The sequence below is a fragment of the Takifugu flavidus genome, chromosome 14 (genome assembly GCF_003711565.1).
Source record: "Takifugu flavidus isolate HTHZ2018 chromosome 14, ASM371156v2, whole genome shotgun sequence".
NCBI lineage: Eukaryota > Metazoa > Chordata > Actinopteri > Tetraodontiformes > Tetraodontidae > Takifugu > Takifugu flavidus.
The window spans coordinates 8,616,421-8,633,174 of record NC_079533.1 but is presented as its reverse complement, the minus strand read 5'-3'; the positions used below and the strand labels follow the sequence as shown (position 1 = coordinate 8,633,174).

General features: G+C 45.3%; 2 protein-coding genes across 2 annotated transcripts; both read left to right on the top strand.

Moving 5' to 3' along the window:
• Nucleotides 1–294: 294 nt before the first annotated feature.
• Nucleotides 295–5,856, top strand: f11r.1 (F11 receptor, tandem duplicate 1). The gene is made up of 10 exons (XM_057053476.1): nt 295–564; nt 3,139–3,198; nt 3,476–3,592; nt 3,684–3,827; nt 3,982–4,184; nt 4,269–4,371; nt 4,466–4,573; nt 4,842–4,854; nt 4,989–5,049; nt 5,134–5,856. Exons 1-10 carry the CDS (start codon nt 513–515, stop codon nt 5,167–5,169), a joined length of 897 nt encoding a protein of 298 aa, XP_056909456.1. The 5' UTR covers nt 295–512; the 3' UTR covers nt 5,170–5,856.
• Nucleotides 5,857–6,374: 518 nt separating this feature from the next.
• On the top strand, nt 6,375–16,754 carry ubash3ba (ubiquitin associated and SH3 domain containing Ba). The gene is made up of 14 exons (XM_057053473.1): nt 6,375–7,120; nt 12,351–12,404; nt 12,613–12,799; nt 13,199–13,397; nt 13,499–13,668; nt 13,755–13,963; nt 14,120–14,264; nt 14,367–14,487; nt 14,592–14,714; nt 14,813–14,905; nt 15,256–15,400; nt 15,507–15,613; nt 15,796–15,905; nt 15,996–16,754. Exons 1-14 carry the CDS (start codon nt 6,993–6,995, stop codon nt 16,131–16,133), a joined length of 1,929 nt encoding a protein of 642 aa, XP_056909453.1. The 5' UTR covers nt 6,375–6,992; the 3' UTR covers nt 16,134–16,754.

The window sequence follows — 16,754 nt, the reverse complement described above, 5'->3', positions numbered from 1 at the left end:
GGTAAATATCCTATTCATGGTAGGAAATGGTGAGGCACAAATCTTGTTTTTTGTTGTTATTTTGAGGTTCCATGTCCCACCTTAAGTCCCAATACATGCTGAGACATTAGGACTGACCTCTACATGCCCCCATGTATTCTATTTTATTTTATTAATATATTGTTGTTGTTGAACATTTGACTACAGTAGTACTCTTGAATGATGTACTCTATACTTTTTTCCCCGTGTATTCCCAATAAATGGATTAAATAATGCGTTTAAAAACCCTCTTTTGTCAAACCGGTCTTTCCAGCCTCTGAGAGGATCCTGTTACCGGAAGTGAGACACTTGTCACCTGGGCGGATTCCTCAGGTGATTTGGGACACAAACGCTGAGAAGAGGCGCGTTTAAAAGTTTGGGATTTATACACCTGTGTCGTTTATTCGACGCCAGAGCAATTTTTGTGCCCGGATTATTATTTGGTGGGATTTTGGAGAAACTCCGTCGTGCAACAGCGAGCTGAGCGGGTCGACATGTCGGTCAGAGTCTTGGTTTCGGCGGCTTTGTTCCTGCTCTCGGCTACAGGTGAGTCACGCGCTGCCGACAGGTTCGGAGGTTCTTCCGGATTACACTAGTTCTAGATTAATATGTTGATAAACAACGACTGTACATTCAGGTTCTTTTTCTTTAAAACGTTTGAACTTTTGTTGTTATTGATTAACAAGAAAGCAAACTGGGGCCTGGGAACTATTTTTTTTCCTAAAGATTTTGGTATCCTTGGTAATAATTATTTAAATAACCACAGTAACACATGGTAAATATATCTAAAGATACCAGCATTTTATATTATCTGCCCAGTAATGTTTGTAATGTTTCCCTGCTCCTAATTAGCCGAGCTGGGGCGCACAACAGGTCATGTTTGTGCCGCCATCTCTCAGAGCTCCAGCGAGCTTCAGACTTGGATGATAACTGAGGAGCAGATCCTGGAGCTCAGATCTCCATCTTTTTTTATTCATATCTGTTCCAGTTTGATGCACGACTTCAGTTGGTATTCAAAGCAGACCTGCTTTAAATCCCACTCTAGCAGGATTGTTTCAAGGCAAATGTGGAGTGTTTCAGACACGTCCTGAGTGCTGGAGCTCCACTAGAGATGTTTCTGTGGTGATGAGATTAGTTTTCCACAGCATCTCCTGTCCTGTCTCCCTCTACTACTTCGTGGTTTTCACTCAACCGTCAGATTCCAGTTTATGTGATTACAGTATATATTAAAGTCTTGGGGTCAGAGGTCATTTGAGACAGTTTGCGTTAGCATCATTGAGTTTATTAGCAACCAGGCTGTATGTTGTTACTGCCCGCATAGCTAAAAGATGTATAACATCAGACAAGTATTGATGTTTTCTGGTTATCAACAGTTCATTTTCAGCAAAACCACTGAAATATTAGCCCACAATGCTAACAGGGGATTCTAATCTCACTAAATACTTCTGTAATAGGAAGTGTGTGTGAGCCTGTAGGAAGCATGCTCTTACACACTTTATTAACAATTACTGTTTAGCATTGAGTTACGGTTCTCTTTAAACTCATTATCACCCCAGCCCCGAAACTCGCAAAGTATGTAAATAAAGCCTGGTTGTCTGGTTTCACTTGACACTGGGCTTATCTGGGCCTGATGCACAGCAGCGTGTGGAGACTGTGAGACGCAGCAGCAGGGTGTCGAACATGTCATTGAGCCGCTGTAAGGCCGGTAGAAGGGACAAGGTGCTGTCATTTTCATGTTAAAATCTGCGTAAGTGAACAGCTGAAGGCCCAGTTTGCAGACAGTTAATGATTGACTTGTGCGCCTCTGTTGCCGTGTTTAAGGCTTCAGAGTGACACACATCACAACAAAGAAGTAAAGTGTGTAGAAGAGGGTGTGTGTATTCTTTTCTACCACATGCGGCTTTAGAAGCAGCACGACAACGTCTGAATCATCAATTTCATCATTGGCTGTTGACAGTTTCACTGAAAGCCTTCTGCTTATGCAGTGTGGAATGAGCAACTATTTCCCCTGTTGTTCCACACCCTGAAGGCTTAACACTGCAACAACTGGTGTCTTATTCCATATTTGTTCTCAAGGGATTGGTGTAAATTGCCCCTGGACACGATTTGTATTTGGCAACAGTGCAGTGCATCTTTTTACCCCAACAACAAAGCAAAAATAAGACACCTATTGAATATTATTGTTTTCTTCAGTGTCAGTTCGTCACGAGTCCAACAGTAGTCATCTCGACTGTGCACCTGCCCCTCTTGCTTTCATTACCCTTTTCTACCCCACCTGCTGTAGAGCAGTGTAGACACAGTCGCCTCTCTGAGGTATTGAGCATTTTAGCTGCCATATTTTCCGTTTGAAAATGATTAAGGAATATTTGTGTTCTGCTGGGGTATAAAAAATATTCCCCTGCTGCTCAATTTCAGAGTTTTAACCTTTCGGCCATCTTGAATTGGATCCGCGTTCGTTGCATTACTACTGTTATCCAGTAGGGGGCAGCGTGTTAAATACAGTGGCGCATATTTGGCTCTCTTACAGAATCTGTGAAAAAAAAAAAAAAGCTTACAAATAGGTGTCCATTGAAATGTCTCGATGTCTGTAAATTTTCCCATATGTCCATCAACATAAGGGTCTTTTGTTTTCAAATAATTAAAATGTTTCTAATGTGATAACTAAGATTAATTATTAATTAAATAGTCCTTCCTGGGAATAAGAGGAAAAAAATTCACAGACTGACAGTGACATATATGCATCTGATTGGCCAAATAAGGACACAAATTGTAAATTGAGATATTGGCCAATAAACTAATCCATGAATCAGCTCATTGTTTCACTTTTGACCACAGACTGCTGCACCCTCAGAGAGATCTGAAATCTCACATAAGTTTCAACAGTTCTGACAGGAAATGAGATTTTCACTCTGCAGCTTTTGAGACGCCAGCTGACGAACGTCCGATACAGTTTAGGTGACAGACATGATTGTCAGGCAAACTGAAATACTGCAACGACTGTAAACCTGCTGCATTCACTACCCTCGCTACAGCTGTGGTCTTGGGGCCTTCTGATAATGAGGAGGATAAATATATGTTATTATTGATGCATAACTGTTTATCTTTTATCTCTGTGCGTAGGTGTATTTGGCTTTTCAGTCAGTACCAAAAATAAAGAGGTGGAAGTGAAGGAGAATGAAGGTGAGAATTAAACTGGAAATACGAGAATCTGACATTTTCTAGCGCTGATGCCTTGGTTTGTGTGTCGTTATGACATGATACCTGCTTATCTGTGCACTGTTCCTGTCTCCTGTGCTGGGAAATTTCACAATATTTCCTATAACTGTTGTTTAATCTCAATCTAGAAGTGAAGTGCTTCCTCATTTCCTTTTTCCCACCAACTTTTCAATGCATCCCTACCATTTATGCCAGTAAAATGGTGCGGGATTAAAGTGACCACTTGATTCCGTGATTTCAGGGATCGATCTCACCTGCTCCTATTCGGCCGACTTTGGCTCAAATGCCAGAGTTGAGTGGAAGTTTAAAAACATGGAGGGCTCCCAGGCTTATGTGGTCTTTGATGGAAAGCCCACAGGTGAGTAGGCTCGTCTTTTGACTTGGACCTGAAGATGACCTGTAATCCTGGGGCTTTTCTTGGTTATTATTATTATTATTTTCTGTTACAGACCCGTATTCCAGCAGGCTGTCGATGTATTCCGGCAGTAATGTGAGATTCTCCAAAGTGACCCGCAAAGACACAGGAGTGTACGACTGTGAGGTCTCTGGAAACGGCCAGTTTGGAGAAGTCAGAGTTACACTGACGGTTCTGGGTAGGAGTCCTCCTTTATTACAATAATAATAAGAATTATTTACATTAATGAATCACATTGTGCCAGCTAATATTTATTTATCCAGGCTACGCAGCTGACATGAGATACTCTCTGCTCTCTCAATCTGCTGATATCTGAACATTCTGTCACGCAGTGCCTCCATCTCCACCTGTGTGTAAAATTCCATCTTCGGTGACGACGGGAAAAATGGCCATGCTCAGTTGCCATGACGGTGATGGCTCACCTCCGCCCACCTACATGTGGTACAAAAACGGCGTGCCTCTACCAGCTGACCCCAGGACGATCTCCGGCTACCAGAACGCCACCTACAGTCTCAACACCACCCACGGCAGCCTGGTTCGTCACGAGTCCATGCACGTTTATGAGTGACAGCTGGGGTATTGCCCCGCTGCACGCTTTTAAAGGTGCCTTTTCTTTCAGACGTACGCCAGAACATCAAGGTCGGACTCGGGAGAGTACTACTGCGAGGCTGCCAATAAGGCCGGGCCCGTCCAGCGCTGCAGAGCTGCTAGAATGGAAGTCCGTAAGTGCTGCTCTGAGCCACCATCTGAAGTGAACCGTCAAGTGTTGCAGGTCTAGATGAGACGCGCCTGACTTCTCCACCTTGTTCCTTCAAGGTGACATAAACACGGGCGGGATTGTTGCTGGTGTAATCGTGGCTCTGCTCTTGCTCGCTCTGCTGGGATTTGGCATCTGGTATGCCCACAAGAAAGGCTACCTTCCCAGTGAGTTTTCTTCATTAGCTTGAATTTCCTCATTTTGAAAGGTAACCACATGTGAAACCATTGTAAGACATATGCAAAGAAGTGCGAAGAGTCATTGGTGTATGAAATAATGGCCTTTCGGACGGATTGTTGTGTTCAATTATGAGTCTACCAGCACATTTCTTAGCATGCAAGCAACGTGTTTAGAATTGGACAGTGTGGTTTTTATCAGGTGGATTTTTGTTGTGAGTGATCTTACTGACGTGGATTTAATTTTGTCTCTTTACAGAAAAAACTGAAAGGTAAGAGGAGTTTCTTTCCTAGGCTTGGTGCATGATTTCCACAGTTTATCCACAGCTAGATTGATACAGTCCTACGATCTTTTCTAACACACGGTGGCTTGTTCTTTTTCTCCTCTCTCTCTCTCTCTGTACAGCAAACCCAGACCCAATGTTGTCTACCAGCCGCCATCACTGTACGGCGATGAAGAGGCAGATGTAAGATAAAGCCTTTCACTTCTCAATTTTAAACCTTTGATCTGAAAGAAAGTTGTTCAGATGATTTCTGGTCCTTTTTTTTAGGGGGATTTCAAACAGAAGTCGTCATTTGTGGTATAGTCGTCAGTAAACCCAACACATTGGGACCAGTGCTTCAGCGGTGGATATTAGTGACAGTTTGATCAATTTTTTTTTTACCATCTATGAAGTTTCAGCTTTTACAGACCGGTACAATTGTTTTATCTGAACCTAATGGGGTTAACGGTGTCAGGGGCACATCAACTGGTACCAAGACTAAATGGACCAATGTTCTAGAGCCCAGCAGTGGAATTTATCATATTAAGTGAGTTGTCAGTGCTGACATGTTTGACTTGTGTCCCTGTGTGCATCAGAAGCTTCTATAACAGCAAACTTTGAATGAATCCAGCAGAATACAGATGACCCAGATGAGAAATGACCTGGTTTTTTTTAAAAAAGTGGCTAGTGTGAGTGGACATTTTGTGGAGTTAGAATGCCACGTCTAAATGCCCCGATTCTTTTATTCTCATAAATTTTGCTGTATGGTGTTCTTTTCTAATGCAGTTTGTGTTTTTTGTTTTTTTTTGTTATTGTAAATAACAAAGTTGAATATCTGTAATTTAAATGTAGTTTCCAAACCTACTTGAGGACAGCAGTGACGCGTTAAGTCACAAGAATCTGTTGGTGTCAATTTTGAGAGTAAGCTTCTATATTGTGAAGTTTGTTGAAATTTCTCAACCTCAGCTGATAGTTGCTCTTTTTTTAAATGAATAAAATATTGTGAAATCACTTTTCTGTCCTGCTTCCAAACCAGTTAAGGAAATCAGGCTAATCGGTGTTCATCGAGCTCATGTCTACGTCCTGTCTAACTTTTGAGATGTTTTTGGAGATTTGTCTGGAAAAACTGGAAACTATAAATTCTTCATATAAAAAGAAATTAAGTTGTTCTGGTGTGAAGATAAGGTGCAGTTTGATTTTGATGATCCCTGAAGAAAACAGGCATCAGCCAGAAAAAGCCTCTTGCCATGACTGCTTCTCTATATTTTTTGTAGACTATATATATTTAGATATTAACACTGGTTTATAAGCTTATAAAGCAGGGAAACTTCTCCACAGTAATACAATTGCAGAATCTTCAACTTTTATTTTCTTTAACATTGACACGATCACACCGCAGTCAAAAATGAAACGAGAGTAAAAGTTTTCTTTAAACCAACCACGTTGCCGTGGCAACGGATGATAGCGTGCTGGCCCCTTGGCGCACTGCGCATGCGCGGGATGTTGACACCCTTTTTCTCAGACAGGAAGTGTGACCAACTTTTTCCCCCCGCAGAAGCTCCACCTCGCCGCTTTCCATCGAACCTTTTCTGCCCTCTATTTTTTTTTGTTTTCCCCCCCCCCACATATATATCAAAGCGAAATCACACAGGAGGTAGAAAAGGGCGCGTCGTTCCGCTTTTAAGCCGCCCAGATTTGCGTCGGCCTCACGGAGACGTACTGTCCCTTTAACTGCCTGCAGCCGTCCGCCCCGCTCTCTCCGGAGTACGGGCTCATTCATTTAGTACACACCGAAAGTAGGCTCCGAGAGTCGCGGCAGATTTTTCCTCATTCAGCCTGACCGGATGCGAAGGGCGAGCAGGAGCCAGACATATCCGCCTCGGTCAGAAACGGCGAGTCTGGGGCCCGGCTGAGAGCGAGATGACTTCCCACGGCTGACCTCCCCGCTGATGGCTTCACGTTCGAGCCGTCAGGAAGATGCTCTTTTCCCCGGGTGCTTCAGCGTTTAATGCGAGCTGCCGATAAACGCGAGTAGTTCTCATTGCGACGGGGCACCACTTCCATTCTGCTCCCCTTTTCTCTCTTCCGTAACTAAATGATAGACCGGAGGAGCCCAGGACCTGACGTACCGATTGGAGCACCGAGTCATGGCCGCCAAAGAGGAGCTGTACGCCAAAGTGACTCCGCGGAGGCAGCGCCAGAGCCGGCCGAGCACCGTCAAACATGGATCCACTCTGGACGTGCTGCTGTCCATGGGTTTCCCCAAGACCAGGGCGTGAGTACACACACACACACACACACACACACACACACACACACACACACACACACACACGTTTTAGAATTTTGGCCCCAGGGAGATCGTTGGACCCACATCATGAGTGGAATCACAAAGTGGAGAATTAACAGATGTGGAACACACACATACACACACACTCCCTCTCTAATCTTCATCATCATCATCATAATGACCCTGAGTAAACCCGACTGCTGTAGTCTTTCCTCACGAGACCCGGTGGTCCCGGAAGGGTTTGCAGTTGCAGAATTGTCTCCGATAAATGTGAACCTCCAGAGGTGGACAGCTTTGGTTGACCAGGGCTCAGTGACTTTATGTCTGTTTTTTTGGTTTTAGTGGGTCCAATATTCTCAAAGAGAAACCCGGAAGAATCAAAAAGGCAAGCCCTCTGTCCTGACAGTAAAATCCAGTAAGGTCGCAGGTTTGGTCTGTTCAGTGGACCCCGTCTGCGGGACTCCGCGTCCCCCCGTCTGCTGCACGGTGGACGTCCATCTGATGCTTCTGTGCTTTTCCGTTAACACATGTGAGGGTCAAGTCAAGCGACCCGCAGCTTTTTCTCCTGTGCTCACAGCCATTGTTCCGCCGCTGGATTATGTAACGGGATTGAATGGTTCTTAATGAGATTTGGTGCCACTCGGTGCAGCCTGGCCTCTTTATCACAAAATAAATAACGGATCCTAAACGCACAGGTCACTCCGTGTGTTGGCCTCCGCAGCGAACGCTGGCGGACGGCACGTTTATGACAACCAGAGTCAAAGGATGTACTTATTGGAGCGGAAGCTGTTACCGTCATGTTCAGTGCAGCCTGTAAGAATAACGTAAGTGAGGTAAAAAGATGCCAGCTCAAGCCAATGAACTCAAAACGTCATGTTTTCTGGATAAAATCATACAAAAGCCAAATAAACTAAACTTGTAGTAACCTACGTGATTTAATTCCTCATTCATCGCTGTGTTATGATGCATTTCGATGCTGAATTACTCAACATTTAAAGTCTTTAGAGCGCCGTTTTTACATCTTTCACTCTCTACGTGACCTCAGCAGACCTGATAACATAACATAATCACCAATATTTATCCAACCAGCAGCCCAACGGTCAATTTCACTTCGAATCTTGGAGAGATTGTGTGAATGTTCAAAAGCAGAGAAGGCCAAGGTTACCGAGGCGTTTCAGCGCTGCGCACCCGTTCTTTCCCTTCTCCCACCCAGCAAACCACTGCGGAATAAACAAGCGTCCTTGACTATTGACAGACTCGCATCTGTTATTGGTGCCAGTCAAATCTATTTAGGTTTTGTATGACTACATTAGCATTTTTACTTTTGAGCTTGTTTTGGCACAGCAGCAAAGATAGGGAAAAAAACCAGATGGTTGCATCATGTAACCTCTTTGCGTACAGTATTATGGACATGTGATCATCGAGTATGATCAAACGTTTGGTTGTTATAGGTTTAATCCCATCTTTAATAGTGACCATTGATCAAACGTGAGCTGAAATGTTCAGGTTACATTTACCTTAGAAAAGTGGTGACGTGTTTTTGGGGCTAGTCTCGATAATCTTAGTACGGTTTCATGAGAGTTCCTAAACATCTCTGTTTTCTTACTCCAGGTTTTTAATTTTCCACTCACCTTTATCATTATTTCTTTGCACTAAAGTTCATTATTTTTCACCATTCTCCGACCTGATGATTGGCCATTAAGTTGTGTTTTATGTTGCATGAAATTCATGCAAAAGAAGGCAGCTTTTTTTAGGTTTTAAATAGGTTTCATCTTTTCCACAAAAACAAAGCAGCAAAAGGTGCAAAGAAATGCTTAAATGAAGTTTGTGTTTAGATTTTAAACTTTGACAGAGAAGAAATAAAGATAAAAGATATCGGTCATAGCTTCAGCAAACAAGGGCTTCATTGTATCAGATACGCAAACACGCACACACACAAACACACATACATACAGTCTTTCTGCTGAGTCATTTTGGACTGTAATAAGATAGATTATTGTATTCTGATTGTATCTTATGGTCAGAAGTTGCTCCACAAATGGCTTTTGTAGGCGATGTGACATCAAGGTGAACCAGAAGAACTGTTCTGGAGCACAGTCTGCAGCTTAAATACAACTACCGCACACCTCTAAGCCCTAAAAATCGCTCAAATTGTCCCACATTACCTCTTTCTATGACGATGCAACTAATATCAAGGACATTTACAAGACGTATTATTCAGTCTCCCTCTTCAGTCGAGGCCAATTGAGTGGATTTTGTAAAGAACTACTCTAAACTCCTGTTTTGTTTTTTTAAGATTATCACTGCACAATGCAACACAAACTTGTCCGAGTGTTGCTAACATCCAGGAATTCCCACACAAAAAAGTCACGAGCAGCCTGTTCGGATTTTAAAATCAGATTATCTGTCTGTCTGCACCGTTTACAGATCATGTTTGCGTCGCCGCCACTTCTGTTTAATTATTGGCAATCCACTCCTGTTCCTGGCTCTTTCCTGTAACCAGAGTTAAATAATATCGCTCTTTTAGGTGGCTAGCATTTTTTCGTCTTGCGTGCGCCTTCATTGTGCCGTATACTTCATGACCTCTTCACCCGATCCCAGACTTGATCACACACAAGAACTTTGACGCCCTTGTGTAGCTTCAGGACACTTCTACAGCTTAAACTGTGGAGCTCAGCGAGAGGCCTTCTTTGCTGCTACCTTCGTCCTTCTGGGATGTTTAGCTCTGGCAGCAGAGAACTGTGAAACAGAAAGATTGATAAGATAGCGAGTGAGGGAGGGAAACGATGCCAAAATAAGAAAAAGACTTCTTATCTACGCTGAGCATGAACCTGTGTCGAAGCTGCTGTGGTTAATCTTCACGTAAATGTGCTTAATGTTTGTGGGCAGTGATGAGCTAAGTGCATAAATACAACGAAAAGGAGAAGGTTGGTTCTTTCGTTGGAACTGTTGAGGCAACCTTGCTTTGGATTCGCGTGTTTCTGTCACGTTTGTTGTTTCTTTGTTCTTTGTGAAGACTGTGGCTACCGAGCTGTAACACGCAGTCATTCTGAAACAGGAAGTGAACCCGACGCTGTTCCACCTACACGATTTTTAGAACTCCTCCATTAAGAAGCTTCTGTACGTGAAGGCACCACAGAAAACGGAGCTTTAAAACCTATTTAAACTTGTTTGATAAGGTTGATTCAGGTACCTCGGACCAGCATCTTGTGTAAATGTGATACTTGTGCAGCTCACAGAAATATCTCTGTGCCTGCTCAAACCTCCCAGGAGGAAGTTGCTCATTTCCGGAAGTAGCGAGTGACCTTCACAAGCGCTCAGTTTGGTGAGGTGTTTTTCTTTTTGAGGGCGGCTGAGGCAGCTCATACGTTTCTGGCAGAGGTGTGACGAGCTGCCTGACCTGTCACATTTTCCTCTAGAAGATGAGGCCCGGGAGAAACCAGTCACTCCGGTCGTAGCCTGAGACCGGGCAGAACAAACACAGAAGGAGTCTCGAGTCTGTGCTGCTACTCATTGTGAGACCTCTGAGTTGTTGTGCCTCTCAAACATGAAACTTTTCACCGTTCAAATTGTGACCTGAACACCTTTGCTGGCACATCCTGTTCCTCTGACGTTGGGTTTGCTGCGTCACAGGTTTGGCACCGGGCCTCTTCTATTCTTCTTAAAGCTACTTTGTTTTAGCACCTCAGCTCAAAGCCAAAAATAAACTCTTACACTAGCAGCGCCCTCTGCGCTTGTCAGAATGTGTGATGGCCATTTCTGATCAAACTGTTGACTTTCATGCTCTCAGTAACCAGACATGGAGTATTATTAACATCCCAGGCTGCACAAAGGCCCACACAGTTCATTTAATGGTGTCACTCTCGGATTTGCTCTGTGTGACCTCGTGGACGTCGCTCTTTTCTGCAGGCACACAGCTGGCTTTATGAGACGGGCTCCAGACAGACATGGAGGCATCACAACGCGTTTGCCCCCAAAGAGACGATCAAAAACTGATCACTTGAAATTGGTCCTGTCTCCATGGGAACCTTTGGTGACTTCAGACATGAAGCAGGTCGAGTCAGAGAGTGAGACACTTCTGATCACATCCTATTGGGATGCGGTTTCGGTTTCACAACCAGCTTCCTTCGACCAGTTGGTCAAAGTGAATGTTCCGTGCAGTCGTTTGGCTGCTCTGGCAGTAATATTCAAGTGTGACTGAGTGCAAGTGAAGAGCAGGAAGTCGTGAGTTTGCATAAGAGCCTGTTGTAATATTTAGTACGAACTGGAGATTTGGTCGTAAAAATGGGGATGAGCAGAACCGGTGGCGTACTAAATGAATGTTTGTTAAAAGAATGGATGACTTTGCTTATTATCCATTGCAAATTTCCAATTCCAGCCACAAGTATCTATATTATTGGAGTGTATAGTACATGCCAGACCTACCTACTGTATACATTCTAAACCTTGTAAGCGCCTTGTATGATCTCTGCTGTGCTGCTTCAATTCTAAACCACTCTTCGATAAAGAAATCCATGTTCCATGCTGGATTAATCTCCATCCCCTCTGCTTGTAATCTCATCAGGCCAAGCAGCAAATCCTCTTCTTTTCCTCCCTCATGCTGCACCAGGTGTTAATCCCTCAATATGGCTGCTGCTGCCAGTCGCCGAGTGGCCCGACGTGTAGAAATATCCAAAAATCTGATGCAGGAGACTCTTTGTTGTAACAGATGTTGACTCACTGGTGCGAGAATGAAAATAATAAGCCAGTCCCTTCACAGGCATGAGGCCATACTGGAGGCTTTATAAAAAGACACTAATTAGATTGAGAACACCGGAGAGCCATCACAACCAGCCCTATCTGGTTCAGAAACTCACTCCTCGAAATGACACAGATAAAATGGGGCCTGGGTCGTTATAGTGAAGAGTGTTTGTGCCCCCTTACACGTGTGGGGAATCTCGGACGCAGCAGCGTGTAATAGGACGGGCACGGCCTCATCGAGTGAGAGTGAGAAATGCTGGTCATGGTCATGAAATCTGTCCTGATGGTGAGGTTTCCAGGCCGCGTGTCAGGATCGGACCCCCGCTGTGAGTCCCAGTGCTGTTTCACATCACTCTGGGGATGTTTCGGTCTTTGTTCGCTGTCACGTGGAAGTGCTCCTAGCTCCTCCTAATGAGCACAGAAACTATTGATTTTCCCACTGCCGTTTGATCACTGTCTGCTTTTGTCTCTGCAGCTTGAAAGCTCTGGTTTCGACGGGGGGGAAGAACGTCCAGGCGGCTTGTGACTGGTGAGCTCATGCGCAGACACCCACGGCTCCCACAGACTTAACTTAAAACTGAAATTCTCTCCGAAACAGTACATTAAATATATGCTGACCTATATTCTGGCAGCTGTGCGCCGCTGTCAGTGCTGCCCTCTGCTGGACAGTAAATGTCCTCTCTTCCATTTGACATTTAAGCTCAGCTCGGGTTGACTCGCTGTGTCTGCCACTCCAGGCTCTTCTCCCACGTGGACGACCCGTTCTTGGACGATCCTCTGCCCAGGGAGTACGTGTTGTACCTGCGACCCAGCGGGCCGCTGCTCCAGCAGCTCTCGCACTTCTGGCAGCAGTCGCGCATCTCCTGCGGCAAGAACAAGGCGCACAACATCTTCCCTCACATCACCCTCTGCCAGTTTTTTATGGTCAGTTTTATGTGGCAGCAACACATTCAGGAACTGTTGCCGATGGCATCATTTTTTAATATTGCATCTTTTGTGTGCTTGATTAATCGTTAATCGCCTGTTAAAAAGAGAATCAAGTCATCAATTTAAATTGTTTTCAAGGATTTAAATGTTGCGGATCTTTTTTAGCTCATCATTTGGAGTAGTTTTACACATTTGACCTTAAAGTGTTTCTTAACTTTCTTACATTTTTTAGACCAAACATCTATGAAACTACTCACGTTCGCCTTCATGTCATTTGTCTTAATCGCCCCCTGCTGGCCGCTAAGCGAATGTACAATACAGATAATTGATATTCAGAGATATTGGTATGTTTACAATATATTTGACATTTCATAAATCATTTCTCTGTTTTTTCAGTGTGCTGATGGAAAGGTGGAGTCCCTGTCCGATGCTCTGCAGGCCACCGTGGCCAAGTGGAAGGCTCGTATCCCAATGCCGGTCCCTCTGGAGCTCTACACGACCTCCACCTTCATCGGCCTTTTTGTGGAAGAGCAGGTTGCCGAGCTGATGAAGAGCTTCGCTGCCGACTTTGCTTCTGAAGCGGCAGCTAAAGCAGGTTTGATTTACCACAGAATACACATCTGTACACATCTGTATCATTCGAGGCAACCAGACACTGCAGACCCGATGTGCACATTTTTCTCCTCTTTCTTCCAGATGTTCATGTGGAGCCTCATAAAAAGCAACTTCATGTCACTTTGGCGTACCACTTCCATGCGAGTCACCTTCCAGTTTTGGAGAAGTTGGCCAAAAATGTGGACGTGGGTTCAGGCTGCGACTGGTTGGCCGTGCTCTATTCAAGAGACATCCGCTTTGCTAACCACGAGGTCACTCTCCTTGTATTTGCTTTGTCAAATCCTGTTTGGTCCTCAGCGCCTCTCTCTAACTCTTATCGCCACCATCCCCCCTGTAGACGCTGCAGGTCATGTACCCGTATGTACCTCAGAACGATGACGAGCTGGAGCTGATGCCTGGAGATTTTGTCTTCATGTCGCCCGTGGAGCAGAGCACCGTCAGCGAGGGGGGGGTGTACGGCACCTCGCTGGCCACGGGGCTGTCGGGCCTGCTGCCTGAGAACTACATCAACCGAGCAGATGAGTCCGACACCTGGGTCGTCCACGGGTAAGACGCAGAAGCTCGGAATGCTTCCAACAAACTCACAGCCTGTGCCGGGACTTTGAGTCCGAGCACAGACGTAGAGATCAGGCGACCGTTATGTCAGCAGGAAGTGGAAAAGTCCTTTCTGAATCTGTTTTTCTGTCTCTGTTTGGCTCTCAGGTCCTACTCAATTCTCAATTGTGCGTCTCCATCTAACTCCAGCGGCTCTGTTGGCGGGTTATTGTTCGATGGAAAGCTGAGCGACAGTCTACTCGACAGCCTAATGGAAGCTTCCAGCCCCTCTGGCCTCTGCCCTCCGATGCAGGTGCGACCTTCAGCGGCGCACGCTCGCCAGCGGAGCCTAGTCTTGTGTTTACACACCGATTATAAGGAAACGGAGATTGTTCTAACTTGTTGTTTATGTCAGGTGATGAGGGCAGCTTCTCAGCCCTCCCTGTCTAAGATGAGACTGTTTGTATGTCGCCATGGCGAGAGGATGGATGTGGTGTTTGGGAAGCACTGGGTCACCCAGTGCTTCGACTCCAAAGGTTAGCGTGCTGTTGCAGATTAATAGCAGATTCCTCTCATGTCTTCATTAACACCGCGTTGCCATGGTATCATTTGCCTGTAACACTCCTCTGTTGTTGCGTAGGCAGATTCATTCGCTCCAACCTCAACATGCCGTCCAGCCTCCCCGCTCGAGGTGGAGGTCACCGGGACTACGACAAAGACTGTCCCATCACTGTGTTCGGCTCCACTCAGGCCCGACTCGTTGGTCAGTTCATTCTTGCCCTGTCCTGTCCTGTCCTGTCCTGTCCTGTCCTCTCAACAATCTGCCGTCCCCTCTGAAATGCTGCTTTCTGTCCACTGCAGGTGAAGCTCTGCTGGAAAGCCACACAGCTATAGACTTTGTTTACTGCTCGCCTTCTCTTCGCTGCGTGCAGACGGCTCAGAACATTCTGCAGGGTGGGACCGCGTATTCATTAACTTTGTTCTAAAGCCCCGGAAACGTTTGGATACAGCTGCTCTTTGTTCCCTCACTTATGAGAAATTCCTGTCGGATTTTCCACATTTGTTATGGATGCAAAACTGGGATGGATCTAGTGTGATCTCAAATAGTAATGAACTATTATAAAGCCCGTGTGCTACCTGAAGGACAGGCTTGGGTTCTATTCTTATCTATTTACACTGAGAAAACGAACATGCCGGGTTATTTTTAGGAACTTTTTATTTGCTGAGTCAAAAAAAAAAAAGCATGATCGTTGTGAAATATTTCCTGAAGATGATCTCATTTCTTCTTCTGTAACTCTTATCAGGTCTCCAGCAGGATGGAAGTACAAAAATTCGTATTGAGCCGGGGTTGTTTGAGTGGACCAAGTGGGTCCCCGGCACGGGGTTACCCGCCTGGGTGTCCCCAGCTGAGCTAGCCGCCATTAACCTGAGCGTGGACACAACCTACAGGTACACAGAAACTCATTGTTTACACCCCCCTCACACACTGGGATGCTTTCATGCTCTCAGCTCTGACCTTGGACCCGGTTTAATGTTCTCTTCCATTTGCTTCCAGACCTCACATTCCCATAAGCAAGTTGGTGGTATCAGAGTCTTATGAAACCTACATTGGCAGGAGCTTCCAAGTCACCAGAGAGATCCTGGCCGAGTGCAAGAATCAGGGTAAAGGTTCTACAGAAGCACCATTATCAGAACATCCCATGTGGCCTTTTCATGTTCTTCTCTGGAATGGTCTGTGTACTCTGGAATTCTCTCTCAAGCTGACGCCGAGTGTCCATAAACGGTTTGGAAAGCTAATGGTATCTATGGAATGTGATTCTCTGATCCCTGCCTCTTTCACACAGGAAACACGGTCCTGATTGTGGCCCATGCTTCCTCGCTGGAGGCCTGCACTCGCCAGATACGAGGCCTCACCCCGCAGAACCCAAAGGACTTTGTCCAAGTCGTCCGCAAGGTCGTTTCACCGCTATAGCTTTCTTTCTTTTAAAAAAAAAAAAAAGAAAATCTTTTCATCCTTCCAAACATCTGTGTCCTCTCTGTACAGATTCCATACTTGGGTTTTTGTGCCTGTGAGGAAATGGGGGAGACCGGGGTGTGGCAGCTGGTCGACCCACCCATCTTGCCTCTGACACACGGGCCCAATCACAGCTTCAGCTGGAGGGAGATGCTCATGCAGGACTGACGGAAGTGATCGAACCTACATCTTTCGGCACCCCCCTCCCAACTGCTGCCTATTTATTTTAACCCACACTGCTGTACTTCACCAAAAAAAAGGCGCACTTGTCAAAGACAGGCATGCAGACATCTTCGTTTTAATCACTGCACGCACCCTTCAGGACCCGTGCGGACGGCGGCCTAAAAACCACCCCCCGCCCTGTGCACATGTGCAGCAGGAAACCGCGGTTGTGGGTTTTTATGTGTTTGTGAAAACGTCTGTGTCGATGCGGCCCGCACACACACTGTGACAACGTTGAAGACCTGAGACCGCCACGCCGCAGAAATATTTTTCCACTTGTAGCTGTGACCCTCCAGGCAAAAGACAAGCACAATTCGATGATCCGCTTTATTTTGGTAAACGTCATATCCTCGTGGCAGTAGCAGCCGAGTCGGAACCGTTCAGGAGAATGAAGTGTGGGTTGTTTTTTCCTTGCAAACGGGCCACAAATATCAGCCTGAAAAACTTGCGGCTTCACAAACTATTTTTCTTGTCAGGTGAAAACTGCTTAATGACTGTATTTATAACAGCTTGTCACTCATGAATCTATTGATACTTCCAAATATGAATAAAGGTTTTATTACTGGA